This window comes from Penaeus vannamei, chromosome 3 (genome assembly GCF_042767895.1).
Source record: "Penaeus vannamei isolate JL-2024 chromosome 3, ASM4276789v1, whole genome shotgun sequence".
In the NCBI taxonomy this organism is placed as follows: domain Eukaryota; kingdom Metazoa; phylum Arthropoda; class Malacostraca; order Decapoda; family Penaeidae; genus Penaeus; species Penaeus vannamei.
This window is the reverse complement of record NC_091551.1, coordinates 2,275,274-2,291,703: the sequence shown is the minus strand read 5'-3', so window position 1 is coordinate 2,291,703 and position 16,430 is coordinate 2,275,274. Positions and strand designations below refer to the sequence as shown.

General features: G+C 48.8%; 1 protein-coding gene across 1 annotated transcript in view; it reads right to left on the bottom strand.

Moving 5' to 3' along the window:
* Positions 1–54: 54 nt before the first annotated feature.
* LOC113803733 (lebercilin-like protein) overlaps positions 55–16,430 on the bottom strand; it is an 84,348-nt gene continuing 67,972 nt past the window's right edge. Inside the window, exons 5-10 of the mRNA XM_070139858.1 lie at positions 10,976–11,125; positions 6,594–6,782; positions 4,778–4,915; positions 3,586–3,848; positions 2,905–3,049; positions 55–1,418 (exon numbers count right to left, since the gene is read on the bottom strand). Coding sequence (XP_069995959.1) covers positions 738–1,418; positions 2,905–3,049; positions 3,586–3,848; positions 4,778–4,915; positions 6,594–6,782; positions 10,976–11,125 — 1,566 coding nt within the window. The 3' untranslated portion in view covers positions 55–737. The remainder of the gene's footprint in view (positions 1,419–2,904; positions 3,050–3,585; positions 3,849–4,777; positions 4,916–6,593; positions 6,783–10,975; positions 11,126–16,430) is intronic.

The following is a 16,430-nucleotide window of genomic DNA, read 5'->3' as shown; positions in this document are numbered from 1 at the left end:
GTTTCCTTCCTTATCAACTCTGTAATTATGTTATTTGGTAAATAAACAAACAAACACAACTTGTAAAGGATTTATTGCAATTGTCTCAACACTTGGTTTCGGGCGAAAACGCCGACGGGTCAGTAAGCTTCTACTAAATTAGATTTTTCCAATTCAGAGCAGAAGCAAGGCGGGTGGGGACCTCCAGGGTTATAAGCTAGAATTAGAGAAACCCAATTCTAAACTTTCTAGAACGGGAAAGACTTACTTCGGACAACTTCCTGTTTATTCTAATAGGATATCTTTTTAATTTTTAAAGTGTGATTTACAAGGTGTTCTCGTCTCCCCGAATGATGGACGGAGTGCGGAAGTCACGTCTTTTCGTTCAGCCGCTCGTGATTTCATTTTCTCTGACTCCTCCTTTTAATGCGAAGAAGGAGGAACAGTGACTCGTCTCAAAAAGAAATCGAAAAAAAAATAGTGTTATGTATGTTTTAACTTTATATTCGAAGATCCTCATAAATATGCCGGGAACATTTGTGCAAAAATCAGACTAGAACAAGTATTGCTATACCTTGCCCTCTAAGTTACTTGCACTGCCAAAAAGCAGTTCGTTTTATTTCACAAACAAGTTTGGCCTCCGTGGCCAAGGGCCCGGCCATCGCAGTGACAGGACATTCCACAGGATATGTACACCGGCTTCGAAAGAAGGACGTGAGGAGGAGGCTACTGGGCCTGCGGCCTCGTGCGCCGCACACTTAGGGCGTGATGGCGCCCCGCTTTGGCACCGCCGGGTTGGCCGAGTCCAGCCTGGAGAGGCTGGACACGGTGCGCAGGTCGTGGGCCGTGATGGTGTGGTGGCGACGGCCGACGGCGCTGCCCGCCAGAGGGGAGTCGAGGCGGGTGCGCTGCGCCGGCGCCTTCGCCTCGGCCAGCACGGTCGGCGCCCTCGGAGGAGCTCTCGGGGGAGCCGTCGGAGGAGGCGTGCTGCCGCTGCCGCCGCTGTCGGAGCCGCTCAGGGTGAGGCGCTCCCTCGGCGGGTAGTGCTCGATCAGGGAGAACTCCCCCCTCGCCCCCGCCGAGCCCCCCTCCCTGCCGCTGCTCCCTGCCGACGACCCTGCGGACGACCCCTGTCGCTCGCGCTCCTCGGCGGCGTCGGCGGCGGCGTCGGCGCTCTCCTGGCGGCGCGCGTCGCGAAGGGAAGCAGCCAGCCGTTGGCGGCGTTTGTGGTCGCTGTGCCACGGCCGCCCCTCCCCGCCCCCCTCCCCCTGCTGCAGCTCCGTGGCACTGCCTTCGCCCTGGCTCGGGGGCTCGGGTGTGGTGTGCGGGCTGGGCGTGGGCGTGCAACGGGGCGTCTGCAGGTCGTCGTCGTCGGTCGAAGGTCGTGGGGAGCGCCGCCCTCGCCGGATGCGCCCCGCGCGCCGCTCCTCCGCGCTCTCCTGCAGGACAGAGGGACTCATTAGCGCTCGCGTGGATGCTGGCGTGGGGCCGGGGGCAGCCCCGCGCGGCGGAGGGACGCTAGTTAGGAAAGGTCTTAATTTTCTCCAGAAAGGCGTAGCAAGGATCTAGACAAGGCGAGAACAAAATAAAATTAGGCATGTTCTGAGCGGTGGTCATCGCAACAGATGAAGAAACGGCATGGTGAGAATAACTTGTATTGACCCGATGTCGATTATATCTTTGTCAGAAATGTATTTCAGACAAAGATATATTTCGCAATACATCTGATGCCTACGAAGAAATTTATTCTCATTCACACCTTTTGGACAAAGGCATCGGGTATTCCTTAAAGATCAGTCGGTGCCTCTGCGTACACGTCGGCTCAAGCAGCAGCTATGTGGTGGGCTTCTGGCGCGAGCGAAGCGCCCCGAACACCAACAGCGTGACTTGGAGTCTTCCCTCTTTAGGCTCTCGGTTCTGTCAGCTGCAACCCCGTGACTTTTGCCCCTTTCTTCCCTCATGCTTTCGAATTTTGCTTCCCTCTTCCCTTTTTTTTCTGTAATATTCACTGTACAGTATATATATATATAACAGGATAGGAACCACACGCTTATTAACGAATGAATGAATGAATAAGAATACATAAACAAGAAGAAGACATACACGGAGGCGGAGCAGAAAGATACACGGGCCTTAATCGTTTTATCCGTTCCAGTAAAAGGCGAAAACGGGCTTTGTCGTTACTTAAAAAGATACCTAAATACTAAAGAAAACCCTAGGAGGATCTACAAACTTGTCTAAACAAAGAAAGAAGCGATGGATACAACAAAAGTGCCTCCACGTCTTCGTTGTGGTTGGGTCTACAAGCGGCGAGGAGCGTGCATGGCGGGGAATGGCAGTGAGGCTTAAAAAAATAGAAGACAATTACGGGGCGAGGGAAGGAGGAGAGGGAGAAAGGGAGGGACTTGCCGTGATTTCAGTCGATGGGCAGATCGAGCACATCAATGAGCTGTTGTGGGAGGCGGGAGAGCTGTGGGTAGGTGTCGGTGGGGGAGGTCGAGGCGCTACGTCGACGAGCGCCGGGGCGACCCTACCAACAGGAGGCACGGGAGGCAGTTGTGGGCTTCGTTTAGAACAATCTCTCTCTCTCTCAGTCTTAATTTGGTTTGAAATTCCCATTTTTTTTCTTTATGCTTTTGCTTAGTTTTCACTGTCTCACCAGATAAAAAATGCTACTGGAAACAGCATGTCTCCGAGTGGACTGACCAGCGTTCGGATCGAACTGGGAACATACAAACATTCATGAACAAAAGGAAGGAAACACCGACTGACAGTTACTTTCTTGGATTAAAAAGATTTCAAAGGACTTAAAAAGTCGGATAAAGAAGATGAAAAAAACGATAAAACAATGAAAATGCCTGCCTACTGTGAACACGACGCATCCGATTCTTCGGCCCGTGACTTGGACCTCGGGGCAGGACTTACCTTAGGGAGGGCCCTGTGTCGCGTTCTCCTGGTGGGGACGTCAGGCGGCGGCTCCGGGGAGGTGAGAGGCGCGCTCGGAGACGCTCCCGACGACTCCTTCCTCCGTCGGGACTCCGCGCTGATGGGAGGAAGCCGACTGCTGCTCCTGCGGAATCGGAGGGAGTGAGGGGCACCTTCGGCTTGAGTCTGTTTGTGTTGATTAATCTATTCAAGTTCCCTCATTTCGTTTCGCGTCCAAGAGCACGAACGAACCCACGCCCGCACGTACACGCACACTTATACGTACACGCACGCACACACACACACACTCACTCACTCACTCACTCACACTCACACTCACATTCACACTCACATTCACACACACTCACACACACACACACACACACACACACACACACACACACACACACACACACACACACACACACACACACCCACACACACACACACACACACACACACACACACACACACACACACACACACACACACACACACACACACACACACACACACACACACACACACACACACACACACACACACACACACACACACACACACTCGCACTCGCACTCGCACTCGCACAGTAGCTCCGACTCCCGCCTCCGCCCCATCCCCCACTCGACGCCGCCCCGCCCCGCCCCCGCCCCGCCCCCGCCCCCGCCTCGCCCCACTTACGCGTCGAGGGCCAGCGATCCCCGCGAGTCGCTGGCCGAGATCCCCACGTCGCCCGCCGACGCGATGCCCGACGTGGACGTGGCGACGGACGAGGCGCCGCTGCTGCGCTGGCGGGAGCCCGACTTCCGACGCGCCGACAGCGACGGCGAGCGGGACGAGTCGGCCGTCGTGGAGGTGGTGCTGTCGTCGCAGGCGGTGCTGCTCCGGCCGCATCTGCTGTTGCGGCTGTAGTGCTGCAGGGCGGCCAGGTCGCGCTCCTTCTCCTGCGGGGGACGGGAGGGGAAGGGAGAAGCGGGGAGGAACAGAGGAGAGGGAGGGGAGGGAGAGAAAGGGGGAAAGGGTATGGGGAGAGGGAAGGGAGGGAGAGGAAGGGAAAGGGGGAAAGAGTATGAGGAGCAGGAGAGGAACGGGGAGGGAGAGGGAGAGAAAGGGGGAAAGGGTATGGGGAGAGGGAAGGGAGAAGCGGGGAGTAACAGAAAAGAAAGGGGGAAAGGGTATGAGGAGAGGGAAGGGAGGGAGAGGAAGGGAGAGGGAGGGGAGAGGAAGGAGAGGGAGAGGGAGAGAAAGGGGGGGAAGGGTATGGGGAGAGGAAGGGGAGGAGAAAAGCACGTTAAAGGTGTTTGATGATTATTGTTGGTAAGAATTCGTGAATCCCTGAACCTTAAGACTCTATCACACTAGCACTTTTTTTGCGTTTCCATATGTACTTTTCGTATGCAAATAGAGCGACCTAGTGGCACTCCCATAGCAGAAAACCTCGTGAACAAATATGGCGCCATCCGAATGAGGTCCTGGGAATCATGCGCATTCTTGTACATAACACATTACTTTAAAGAGATATAACGATGGATATTGTCTACAGAAATATTCTAGAATATTAACTTCTGTTTACATTATATATTTCAATCTGATTTATCAACAGAAAAACATTCTAGTTGAACAGAAACCGCAGCACAAGATCAAAACGGAAATTAGTCAGACGGAAACGGTTGCGACGTCTTCTATAAGGTGTCCTGTTTGCATGAATACTTGCAGACATCCTCATTCACACGGAAAGGCAAAAATTGACGGAGAAAGTGCGATAGGGCCTTTGGGCGGGACTGCACGTGCAAATTTGAAGACGAGAGACTGAAGAGTCAGGGAAAGCGAGCGACCATTTCGCCGTGAAAGGGGAGGGAGAGAGGTTGCCCACCTTGAGCTGCTCCTCCAGCTTGTGGTGTTCGAGCTGAAGGCTGTAGAGTTTCTTGGCCGTCGCCCGGTGGCGCCCCACCTCCGCCTGCACCTGCTGCTTCAGGGCCTTCTCCAGCACCCCCAGGCGCCGCCGTAGCTCCTGCAGGTGAGGGTGTCGAAATGAGTTTAATGGTCGGCAGGTGGAGGAAGGGAGGGACTTGAGGGAAAAGGTGGGGCGGATCAGGAAAGAAAGATAGAAATAAAAGGAGGGGAAGACAAAAAAAGGGACAAAGAAATGAGACTAGAAATAATAAAACGAAGTTAGTTTTTATTTTCCTTTCTTGGTTATCATCACCCCTCTGCGCTTCCTTCGCCTTAGCCCCATGTCCTCGCTCCTCCATGTGGCTCCTGGAACGGGGCGAATTCCACTTCATCCCGAGTTTATTTTCGTAATTCCTCCTTCTTGTTGCTTCTTTTTCGTTTGACTTTTTCTTGCCTTTCTTTCTCCTTCTCCCCCCCCCCAATCCCTTACCCGTTGTCGTGGGGGGCTTAGGAGACGGAGACTGAGACCCAATGCAGGGATCTCCCCTGTCTAGGGCCTCAGCCCTCGACTCAACTAATTTTGCATGGTCTTTTCCCCCTCCAGCTTTTGTTTCTGTCCCTTCTCCAATCCCTTCTACTATCTATTTCCTAAGGTGTAAGAGTCATGCTGAAAGGATGAAAGGCTGACCTCGTGCCAGCCCTGAATGGCCTGCGGGAACCATGGGCACGGTACTCCCCTGATTTAATTGTTTAGCCCTTACCCTCTCAGAGCATGGGGGTGGACCGTTTATGCCGTTTTATATAATCAATGTTCCCCATGACCAGTAATGAAGATGTAATCCCCTTATTAGGGGCAATGAGGCTTGCCCCTTTATCAAATAGCCCCACCGGCTCCCCGACCCCAGGCTCTCCTTTAACCACGACTCCGAACACTGATATTACTACCCACTCCTCAATGCCTACTAGTGCATTACTCACCCAAGCAGAGACTCAATCTCCAAAGACATTCCTACCCTCCCAACTTCCTCAAATTCATCAACTCTACCCCCACAACCTTCATCAAGCACCCTATCCTCCCTTATTACTACCTTACAGCCTTATTCTCCATCGCTACGTAATACTCCCTCTTCCAACACGTCCCCGACCATCCACCACCACCAACCCTATAAATATCTTAACTACTCTATTTAGCCCAGCTAAATGGGACCGATTTCTCATGATCCCCCTACAGCTCCTTACTCAGGCAACACCTCTTTCAACAATGTCTCCAAAAACATGAAGGCAGAGTCCCTTTCCGTACCTGACTGCAGAAACTATGGAAGACATTCAAAGCTATATGCTTGAGACACAAGATCCCATAACTCATGCTTCTTCCGCATTTGCATCTTCCCTACCCCTCACCTCCCTTCCCCTTCCTATGCCCTCTCCTCCTTAACTCCTCCCCTTCCCCTTTCCCTTGCCCTCACCTCATTCAATATCTCCTTCCTTTGTCCTCCTTCCTGCCCCCTCCACTTCCCCTTCCCTTACCCTCCTCCACTTCCCTTGCCCTTCTCCCTTTCTCTTTCCCTTCCCTTGCCCTCCTCCCCTTCCTTTACCCTCCTCCACTTCCCTTCCCCTCCCCTCCCCTTCTCTTTCCCTTCCCTTACCCTCCTCCCCTTCCTTTACCCTCCTCCCCTCCCCTTCTCTTTCCCTTCCCTTACCCTCCTCCACTTCCCTTGCCCTCCTCCCCTTCCTTTACCCTCCTCCACTTCCTTTACCCTCTTCCCCTTCCCTTGCCCTCCTCCCCTGCCCCTCACCTCATTCTCCTTCTCCTTCTCCTCGAGCGTGTGGGTGGCGGCGCTCAGCTTCTTGTTGAGCAGCTCCCTCTCGGGCAGGTGGCGCTTCCGGCTGAGCTCTCGCAGCCGCGTCAGCTCCTCCGTCAGCTTGAGAATGCGCGCGTCCGTCTGTTTCAGCTTCTCCGCGTTGCGCCGGTTCAGCTCCGTGGACTGGAAGGGTGGGGGGGTGTCAGTACCGGGGTTGGGTGAGGTTGCCTAATGGTTAATTGGTATGAGAGATTCTCGAAGGTAAAAGCATGATATAAGATTCATTATTTATGATTATTATTTATTTATTATTTATTATCTATCTATTATTTATTATTTATTTATTAATTATTTATCATTTATCTATTATTTATTATTTATTATTTATTTCATTATTTCATTATTTATTATTTATTATTTATTATTTATTATTTATTTATTTATTATTTATTTATTTATTATTTATTATTTATTTATTTATTCATTATTTATTTATTTTCATTATTATATTTGAAAAAGAGTTCTTAGTTGTCGAAGAAGAAATATACATAATGAAAAGGAAGTAAAAAAAATTAAGTCTATTTTTGAAACTTCATCGGAGTAGGAGGGGGGGGTGAGAAGAGGGAGCTCTAAGAATTATGATTATTATCATTATTTTTTTCTTTTATGCGGTGTCTTTTATCTCTGGCTGTTTCTTTGTGTCTGTCTTTGGTTCTCTTTCTCTCCGTTTCTCTTTCTCTCTCTAAATTTCTTACTCTTGTTCTCACCCATTTTCATTTTTTTTTTTTTTACTATTTCTTTATTCACGCCGCAAAGTGTGTTTTTGTGCGTAACAGGTCAAGTGGACATGGACAAACACACACACAATTACACATACACCCACACTCACATAGACATGAACACACACACACACACACACACACACACACACACACACACACACACACACACACACACACACACACACACACACACACACACACACACACACACACACACACACACACACACACACACACACACACACACACACATACACACACACACACACACACACACACACACACACACACACAAGACGCAAGTGAAGCTAATAAAAGAGTAATTACACACGCAATTCCTTTTGTTCCCAAAAGGAATGTGTTTCTAATGTGTCTCTTGTTTACGATTTCCACGCAGACAACGTTGCTCCTTTTCTCCGAATATCGAAAACATCTCCTTTCCTCTTTCTCTCTCTCCTTCCCTCTTTCTCTCTCTCCTTTCCTCTTTCTCTCTCTCCTTCCCTCTTTCTCTCTCTCCTTCCTTCTTTCTCTCTCTCTCTCTCTCTCCTTCCCTCTTTCTCTCTCTCTCTCTCTCTCTCCTTCCCTCTTTCTCTTTCTCCTTTCCTCTTTCTCTCTGTCCTTCCCTCTTAGTCTCTCTCCTTCCCATTTTCTCTCTTTCCTTCCATCTTTCTCTCTTTCCTTCCTTCTTTCTCTCTCTCCTTCCCTCTTTCTCTCTCTCCTTTCCTCTTTCTCTCTTTCGTTCTTTCTTTCTCTCTCTCCTTCCCTCTTTCTCTCTTTCCTTCCCTCTTTCTCTCTCTCCTTCCCTCTTTCTCTCTCTCTCTCTCTCTTCTTCCCTCTTTCTCTCTCTCCTTCCTTCTTTCTCTCTCTCCTTCCCTCTTTCTCTCTCTCCTTCCCTCTTTCTCTCTCTCCTTTCCTCTTTCTCTCTCTCCTTCCCTCTCTCCTTTCCTCTTTCTCTCTCTCCTTCCCTCTTTCTCTCTCTTCTTCCCTCTTTCTCTCTTTCCTTCCCTCTTTCTCTCTTTCCTTCCCTCTTAGTCTCTCTCCTTCCCTCTTTCTCTCTCTCCTTCCCTCTTTCTCTCTCTCCTTCCCTCTTTCTCTCTCTCCTTCCCTCTTTCTCTCTCTCCTTCCCTCTTTCTCTCTCTCCTTCCCTCTTTCTCTCTCTCCTTCCCTCTTTCTCTCTCTCCTTCCCTCTTTCTCTCTCTCCTTCCCCCTCTCTCTCTCTCCTTTCCTCTTTCTCTCTCTCCTTCCATCTTAGTCTTTCTCCTTCCCTCTTTCTCTCTCTCCTTGCCTCTTAGTATGTCTCCTTCCCTCTTTCTCTCTCTCCGTCCCTCTTTCTCTCTCTCCTTCCCTCTTTCTCTCTTTCCTTCCCTCTTTCTCTCTCTCCTTCCCTCTTTCTCTCTCTCCTTCCCTCTTTCTCTCTCTCCGTCCCTCTTTCTCTCTCTCCTTCCCTCTTTCTCTCTCTCCTTCCCTCTTTCTCTCTCTCCTTCCTTCCCTCTTTCTCTCTCTCCTTCCTTCCCTCTTTCTCTCTCTCCTTCCTTCTTTCTCTCTCCTTCCCTCTTTCTCTCTCTCCTTTCCTCTTTCTCTCTTTCCTTCCTTCTTTCTCTCTCTCTCTCTCTCCTTCCCTCTTTCTCTCTCTCCTTCCCTCTTTCTCTCTCTCCTTCCCTCTTTCTCTCTTTCCTTCCTTCTTTCTCTCTCTCCTTCCCTCTTTCTCTCTCTCCGTCCCTCTTTCTTTCTCTCCTTCCTTTATTCTTTCTCTCTCTCCTTCCTTCTTTCTCTCTCTCCTTCCTTCTTTTTCTCTTTCCTTCCTTCTTTCTCTTTCTCCTTCCTTCCTTCTCTGTCTCCTTCCTTCCTTCTCTGTCCTTCACATTTCTCTCTCTCCTTCCCTCTTTCTCTCTCTCCTTTCCTCTTTCTCCTTTCTCTTCCTTCTCTCCTTTCCTCTGTCTCTTTCTCTTCCTTCCTCTCTTTCTCTCTCTTCTTCCCTCTTCTCTCTCTCCTTCCTCTTTCTCTCTCTCCTTCCCTCTTTCTCTCTCTCCTTCTCTCTTTCTCTCTCTCCTTCCCTCTTTCTCTCTCTCTCCCTATCCTTCTTATCTCTCTCTCCTTCCCTCTTTCTCTCTCTCCTTCCCTCTTTCTCTCTCATCCTTTCTCTCTCTTTCTCTCTTTCCTTCCTTCCTCTTTCTCTCTCTCCTTCCCTCTTCTCTCTCTCTCTCTCCCTCTTTCCCTCTTTCTCTCTCTCCGTCCCTCTTTCTCTCTCTCTCTCCTTCCCACTCTTTCTCTTTCTACTTCCTTCCTTCTTTCTCTCTCTCCTTCCTTCCCTCTTTCTCTCTTCCTCTTCTTCCTTCTCTTCTTTCTCTCTCTCTCCTTCCCTCTTTTCTCATCTTCTCTCCTTCCCTCTTTCTCTCTCTCCTTTCCTCTTTCTCTCTCTCCTTTCCTCTTTCTCTCTTTCCTTCCTTCTTTCTCTCTCTCCTTCCCTCTTTCTCTCTCTCCTATCCTCTTTATGTCTTTCCTTCCTTCTTTCTCTCTTTCCTTCCCTCTTTCTCTCTCTTCCTTCCTTCTCTCTCCTTCCTTTTCTCTCTTTCATATACCAGCCTTCCTTCTTTCTCTCTTTCTCCCTTCCCTCTCTCTCTCTCTCCTTCCGTCTTTCTCTCTCTCTCCTTCCCTCTTCTCTCTCTCTCTCCTTCCCCTTTCTCTCTCTCTCTTTCCTTCCCCTCTTTCTCTATTTCCTTCCTCTTTCTCTCTCTCTCCTTCTGCTGCTCTCTCTCCTTCCCTCTCTTTCTCTCTCTCTCTTCTCTCTTTCTCTCTCTCGCTTCTCTCTTTCTCTCTCTCTCTTCACTCTCTCTCTCTCTCTATTCCCTCTTTCTCTCTCTCCTTCCCTCTTTCTCTTCTCTCTCTCCTTCCCTCTTTCTCTCCTTCCTTCTCTCTCCTTCCTCTCTCTCCTCTCCTTCCTTTCTCTCTCTCCTTCCCTCTTTCTCTCTCTCTCTCTCCTTCCCTCTTTCTCTCTCTCCTTCCCTCTTTCTCTCTCTCCTTCCTTCTTTCATTTAAAAAATCTACGGTCGGCGACGCCATGTTCACTTACTCACGATTTTCTCATTTTCTCATTTTCTCTCTTTCTCATTCTGTTACTGCCCCATGCTAGCTATGCACCTTCCAGACGCCCTACACTGCACCCCCCCTCCCTCTCTCTCTCTCTCTCTCACCTTTCCCCCCTCTCTCTCTCTCTCTCTCTCTCTCTCTCTCTCTCTCTCTCTCTCTCTCTCTCTCTTTCTCTCTCTCTTCTCTCTCTCTCTCTCTCTCTCTCTCTCTCTCTCTCTCTCTCTCTCTCTCTTTTGCCCCCCCTTTCACCCCCGCAATACCCCTCTCTCTCTCTCTCTCTCTCTCTCTCTCTCTCTCTCTCTCTCTCTCTCTCTCTCTCTCTTTTTTCTTCTCTTTCTTCATCTCTATCTCCACTCTCTCTTCTTTATCTCCACTCTCTCTTCTTTATCTCCACTCTCTCTTCTCTATCTCCACTCTCTCTTCTCCTCTCTCTCCCTCCGCTCTCTTCTCTATTTCCACTCTCCCTTCTCTCTCTCCCTCTCTCCTCTCTCTCTCTCTCTCCCTCACCCTCCTCAGCTTCTCCTGCAGCACGTTGATCTCGATCTTGTGTGCCTCTATGATGTGCGGGAGTTCGCTCTTCATGTCCTGGTACCGCACCAGCGCCGCCTCCTGCCTCTTGCCCAGCCGGACCAGCAGACGGTTCTGCTCCTCCAGCTCCTGGGGGAAGGGAGGGGGAAAGAGAGTGAGGGAAGGGAAGGGAAGGGAGGGGAGGGGAAGGGGGAGGGGAAAAGAGGGAGGGAAGGGAAGGAAAGAGAGGGGAAAAGAGAATGAGGGAAGGGAAGGGAAGGGAAGGGAGGGGGAAAGAGAGGGAGGGAAGGGAAGGAAATAGAGTGAGGGAAGGGAAGGAAAGAGAGTGAGGAAAGGGAAGGAAAGAGAGGGGGAAAGAGAGTGAGGGAAGGAAAAGGAAGAGGGGAGGGGGAAAAGAGAGGAGAGAAAGGAAAAGGAAAGGAGAGTGAGGGGAAGGAGGAGAAAGGGCAGAGAGGAAGGAAGAGAGTGAGGGAAAGGAAGGAAAGGAGAGGAGAGGAAAGAGAGGAGAGAGAGAAGAGGAAGGAAAGGGAGGGGAAAAGAGAGTGAGGAAAGAGGAGGGAAGGAGAGGGAGGAAGGGAGGGGGAAAGAAGAGTGAGGGGAAGGGAAGGAAGGAAAGGAGGAGAGGTGAAGAGAGTGAGGAAAGGAGAAGGGGAAAAGAGAAAATTGAGTGGGAAGGAAGGGAAAAGAGAGTGAGGGAAGGGAGGGGAAAAGAAAAACAACAATATCAGCAATGATAATTATAATGATAATAATATTAATAGGATTGATAATGGTAGATATAATAGTAATAGCGATAATAACAATAATAAAAATGACAATAATAACAACAATAATAATAATATTAACGATGACAATAATAAAGATAATAAGAATGAAAATATCAATAACAACCACAATAATAATACTAAAGATGCTGATGCTGATGATAATGATAATAACAATCATATTAATGCTGATAATGATAATAACAATCGATCTATTTATCTGTCTGTCTGTCTATATATCTATCTTTCTCTATCTATCTATCCATCTATATGTCTATTTATCTATCTACCTCACTCTCTCTCTCTCTCTCTCTCTCTCTCTCTCTCTCTCTCTCTCTGTCTCTCTCTCTCTCTCTCTCTCTCTCTCTCTCTCTCTCTCTCTCCATGTACAGCAATAACAATAACAGTCTAGATAGAGTAAAAGACCAAGAGACACGCCGGTCCCTACAAGCAAGACCTTATCAGCAAAAGGAATTCGAAAAACTTCCCAAACATAAGGACTTGTTTGTAAACAGAGACCGAAAGAATACGAAAAAAAGATTTGAAAAAAAAAGCTTGAAAACGACTATAATATCTGCAGTTTTAGGCCCTTTGGAGCTTGTGAAGAAGGATGGTCCAAAGTACATTGACACGAATCTTGGTAAATTTCTGGCCTCAGGTCAAGAAAATAATAATGATAATGATAATAATGATGATAATAACAATAATGATAATTATAGTGATAATAATAATGATGATGATGATGATGATGATGATAATGATATTAATGATAATAATGATAATAATGATGATATTAACAATAATAATGATAATAATAATTATGATGATGATGATGATGATTATAATGATACAAATTATCATAATAGTAATGATAAAGATAATAATGATATCTATAAGGATAATGATAACAATGGTATGATTATAATAATAATAACGATATTAAAGACGATGGTAATGAGAGATGAAAGTAATGATTGTAATAATAGAGATAAAGATAATGATAACGACAGATGAAAGAAAGTTACGAGATATATGTCGCTGAAAATATCCGATTTTTTTTGTTCGAGAGAACGACTGCGGCAGCGATCACGCACGCAGCCTGGCGGGGCTTCCCCTTCCTCTTCCTCTCTCCTTCTCTCCCTTCCTCTTCCCTTTTCCCTTCCCCTCTCCTTCTCTCCCCTTCCTCTTCCCTTTTCCCTTCCCCTCTCCTTCTCTCTCCTTCATCTTCCCTTTTCCTCTCCCACTTCTTCTCTTCCAGCACAGCACCTTTTCTTTTCCTGTCTCCTTCTCTTATCCCCTTTATCCTCTTCCCTTTCTTTTCCTGTCTCCTTCTCTCCCCCTTCCTCTTCCCTTTTCACCCTTCCCTCTAAACTCCTTCTCCCCCTTTCCTCTTCCCTTTCTCTTCCTCTCTCGTTCTCTCCCCTTCCTATTCTCTTTTCTCTTCCTCTCTCCCCTTCTCTCCCCGTCCTATTCCCTTTTCCTTCCCTCCTCCTCTCTCTCCTTCTCTCCCCTTCCTCTTCCCTTTTTCCTTTCCCCCTCTCCCTGCTCTCCCCTTCCCCTTCCCTTTTCTCATCTCTCTCCTTCTCTTCCCTTCCTCTTCCCCTTTTCTCTTCCTCTTTCTCCTTCATCTCCATTCATCTTCCCCTTCCCTTCTTCCTCTCCTTCTCTCCTCTTTCCTCTTCCCTTTTCCCTTCCTCTCTCCTCTCTCTCTCCCCTTCCTCTTCCTTTTCCCTTCCCCTCTCCTTCTTTCCCTTTTCTCTTCTTCTCTCCCTTCTCTCCCCTTGCCTTTTCCCTTTTCCCTTCCCTCTCCCTTCTCTCCACTTCCCCTTCCTTTCTCTTCCTCTCTCAGACCTTCTGCTCCCCTTCCACTCTCTTCCCTTTCCACTTCCACCTCTCCTTCTCCCTCCCCCTTCCTCTTCCCTTTTCTTTTTCCTGTCTCCTTCTCTCCCCTTCCTCTTCCCTTTTCTCTTCCTGTCTCCTTCTCTCCCCTTCCTATTCCCTTTTCACCTTCCCTCTCCTTCTCTCCCTTTTTTCATTCCCCTCCTTCATCTCCCTTCCCTCTTCCCTTTTCAGCCTTTTCCTCTCTCCTTCTCCCTTGCCTCTTCCTCTTCAGCTTTCACAACTCTCAGCCTTCTCTCCCTGCCTTTTCCCTTTTCTCTTCCTGTCTCCTTCTCTCCCCTTCCTCTGCTTTTCCTCCTTCCTCTCTCCCTTCTCTCCCTTTCCTCTTCCCTTCCTCTTCTCCTCTCTCCTTCTCCCCCTGTCTTTTTCCCTTCCCCCTCCTCAATTCTCTCCCTTTCCTTCTCCCTTTCCTCTTCCCATCTCCTTCTCTCCCTTTTCCTTTCCCCTCTTCTTCTCTTCTTCTTCCCTCTTTCCTTCCCTCTCCTTTTCAACCTCCCTTCCCTTGCCTCCCTCCTCTTTACCTTGCCCTCTTCACCCCTTCCCCCTCACCCTTCCCTTCCCCCTTCCCTCTTCCTTCTCTTTCACTTCCTCTCTTTCCTTCAATCCCCTTATCTCTCTTTTCCCCTTCCTCCTCCCCTTCTCCCTCCCCTCCCTCCCTTTCGCCTTCCTTCTTCACTCCTTTCCTCCACCCCTTCTTCCCTTCTCTCCTCTCTCTTATTGCCCTCTCCCACTCCACTTCCTCCCTTCCCCTCCTCTATCTTCTTTACCCTTCCCTTCTTCCCTTTCATTATTCCTTCCTCTTCTCCCTTTCCCCCTTTTTCCTCCCTCACGACTATTCTTCCCCTTACCATTCTCCTTCTTCACCTCCATTATTCATCTATATCTCCTCCTCCCCTCCTCTCCTCTTCCCTTTCCCCTCCCTTCCCCTTATATTCCCTTTTTCATTTAATTCCTTCTCTTCTTCCCCTTTCCCCCTCCTCCCTTCATTGACCCACTTCCCCTCCGTTCCCTCTCTTCCTCCATCATTCATCTCTCTTTTCGCTTTACCCCTCCCTTCCCCTTCTTCCATACTAATTCATTTATTCTCTTTTCCCTTCCCCTCTCACTCCACTTCTTCCCCTCCATTGATTCCTTCATCTTTCCTTCACCTTCCCCCTCCCTTCTCTCTTCCCTTCCTCTCTCCCTTCCCCATTCTTCACCTCCATTATTCCTTCTCTTCTCCCTTTCCCCCCTCCTCTCCCTTCTTCCCCTTCCCCCTCCTTCCCTTCTTCCCTCCATCATTCTCTTCTCTCTTTCACTTCCCTCTCCCTTCCCTTCTTCCCTTTTCATTAATTCCTTCTCTTTTCCCTTCCCCTCCCTTCACAAGCCTTCTTCCCCTCCATTATTCCTTCCTCTTCCTTCCCTTCCCCTCTTTCCCTCCCTTCTTCCCTTCCCCCTCCCTTTCTTCTTCCCTCCATTATTCCTTCTCTTTTTCCTCTCCCCCTCCCCTCCCTTCTTCCCTTCCCCCTCCCCCATCCTCCATCGTTGATTCCTTCTCTTCTCCCTTTCCCCCTTTCCCCTCCTTCTTCCCCCTCTCCCTTCTTCCCCTCCATTATTCCTTCTCCCTTCTCCCCTTCTTCCTCCCTCCTTCTTCCCATTCCCTTCTTCCCTCCATTATTCCTTCCTTCTTTTCCCTTCCCCCTTCCTCCATCTCCCTCTTCACCCTTCCCTCTCCTTCCTTCAGCTTCCCTCCTACATTAATTCCTTCCTTTATCTCCCTTCCCCCTCTTCCCTCTTCTCCCCCCTCCTCCCCCCTCCCATCCCTTCTCTTCCCCTTCCCTCTCCCCCTTCCCTCTCCCCTCCTTCTTCCCCTTCCCTTCTTCCCTTTCATTATTCCCTTCTCCTTTCCCTTTCCCCCTCCGCCTCTGCCTTCTTCCCCTTCCCCCTCCCCCTCCTTCCCTCACTCTCCCCCTCCCTCCTCCTGCAGCGACCCACGTCTCGTATTATAGATTTCAGAATGGCGGCGCGAAGCAGGTTAACCGGAGCTTACGTCTTCATCCTTCTAGAACGCTGCAAGAAAAGTCGTTTAGGTCGGTAATCACTTGCAAAAGGAAGGGAACCAACACCTTTATGACAGCGCCGAGAGGGAAAGAGAAAGCAATAGGGAGATGTACAGATGAGAGGAGAGGGAGAGAGAGGGGAGAGAGAGAGAGAGAGAGAGAGAGAGAGAGAGAGAGAGACAGAGAGAGAGAGAGAGAGAGAGCAGAAAGAGAGAGAGAGAGAGTGAGAAAGAGAGAGAGAGAGAGAGAGAGAGAGAGAGCGAGAGAAAGAGAGAGAGCGAGAGAGAGAGAGAGAGAGAGAGAGAGAGAGAGAGAGAGAGAGAGGGAGAGGGAGGTAGAGGCAGAATGGATAGATAGACAGCAGTATAGAGATGGGATGTGGGATAGATAGATAGATAAAGATAGATATATAGACAGACAGACAGATAAATAGATCGATAGACAGATATACATAGATAGATATAGAAAGATAGATAGACATGCAACCAGAAAGACAGATATATAGAGAGGTAGATAGATAGATAGACAAGCAGACAGATAAACAGCCGTACATACACAGAGATATAGCCAGGCAGACAGCTAGCTAAATAGATAGCCAGACAGACAGACCAAGAGACAGGCATACAGACAGATAGATAGCCATCGAGCCAGACAGAAAAATAGACAGAAAAAAAAATGATTCACAAGTAACCTGATCGTTCGGTGTTTTGTTTATCAACGCAATTCATTTAT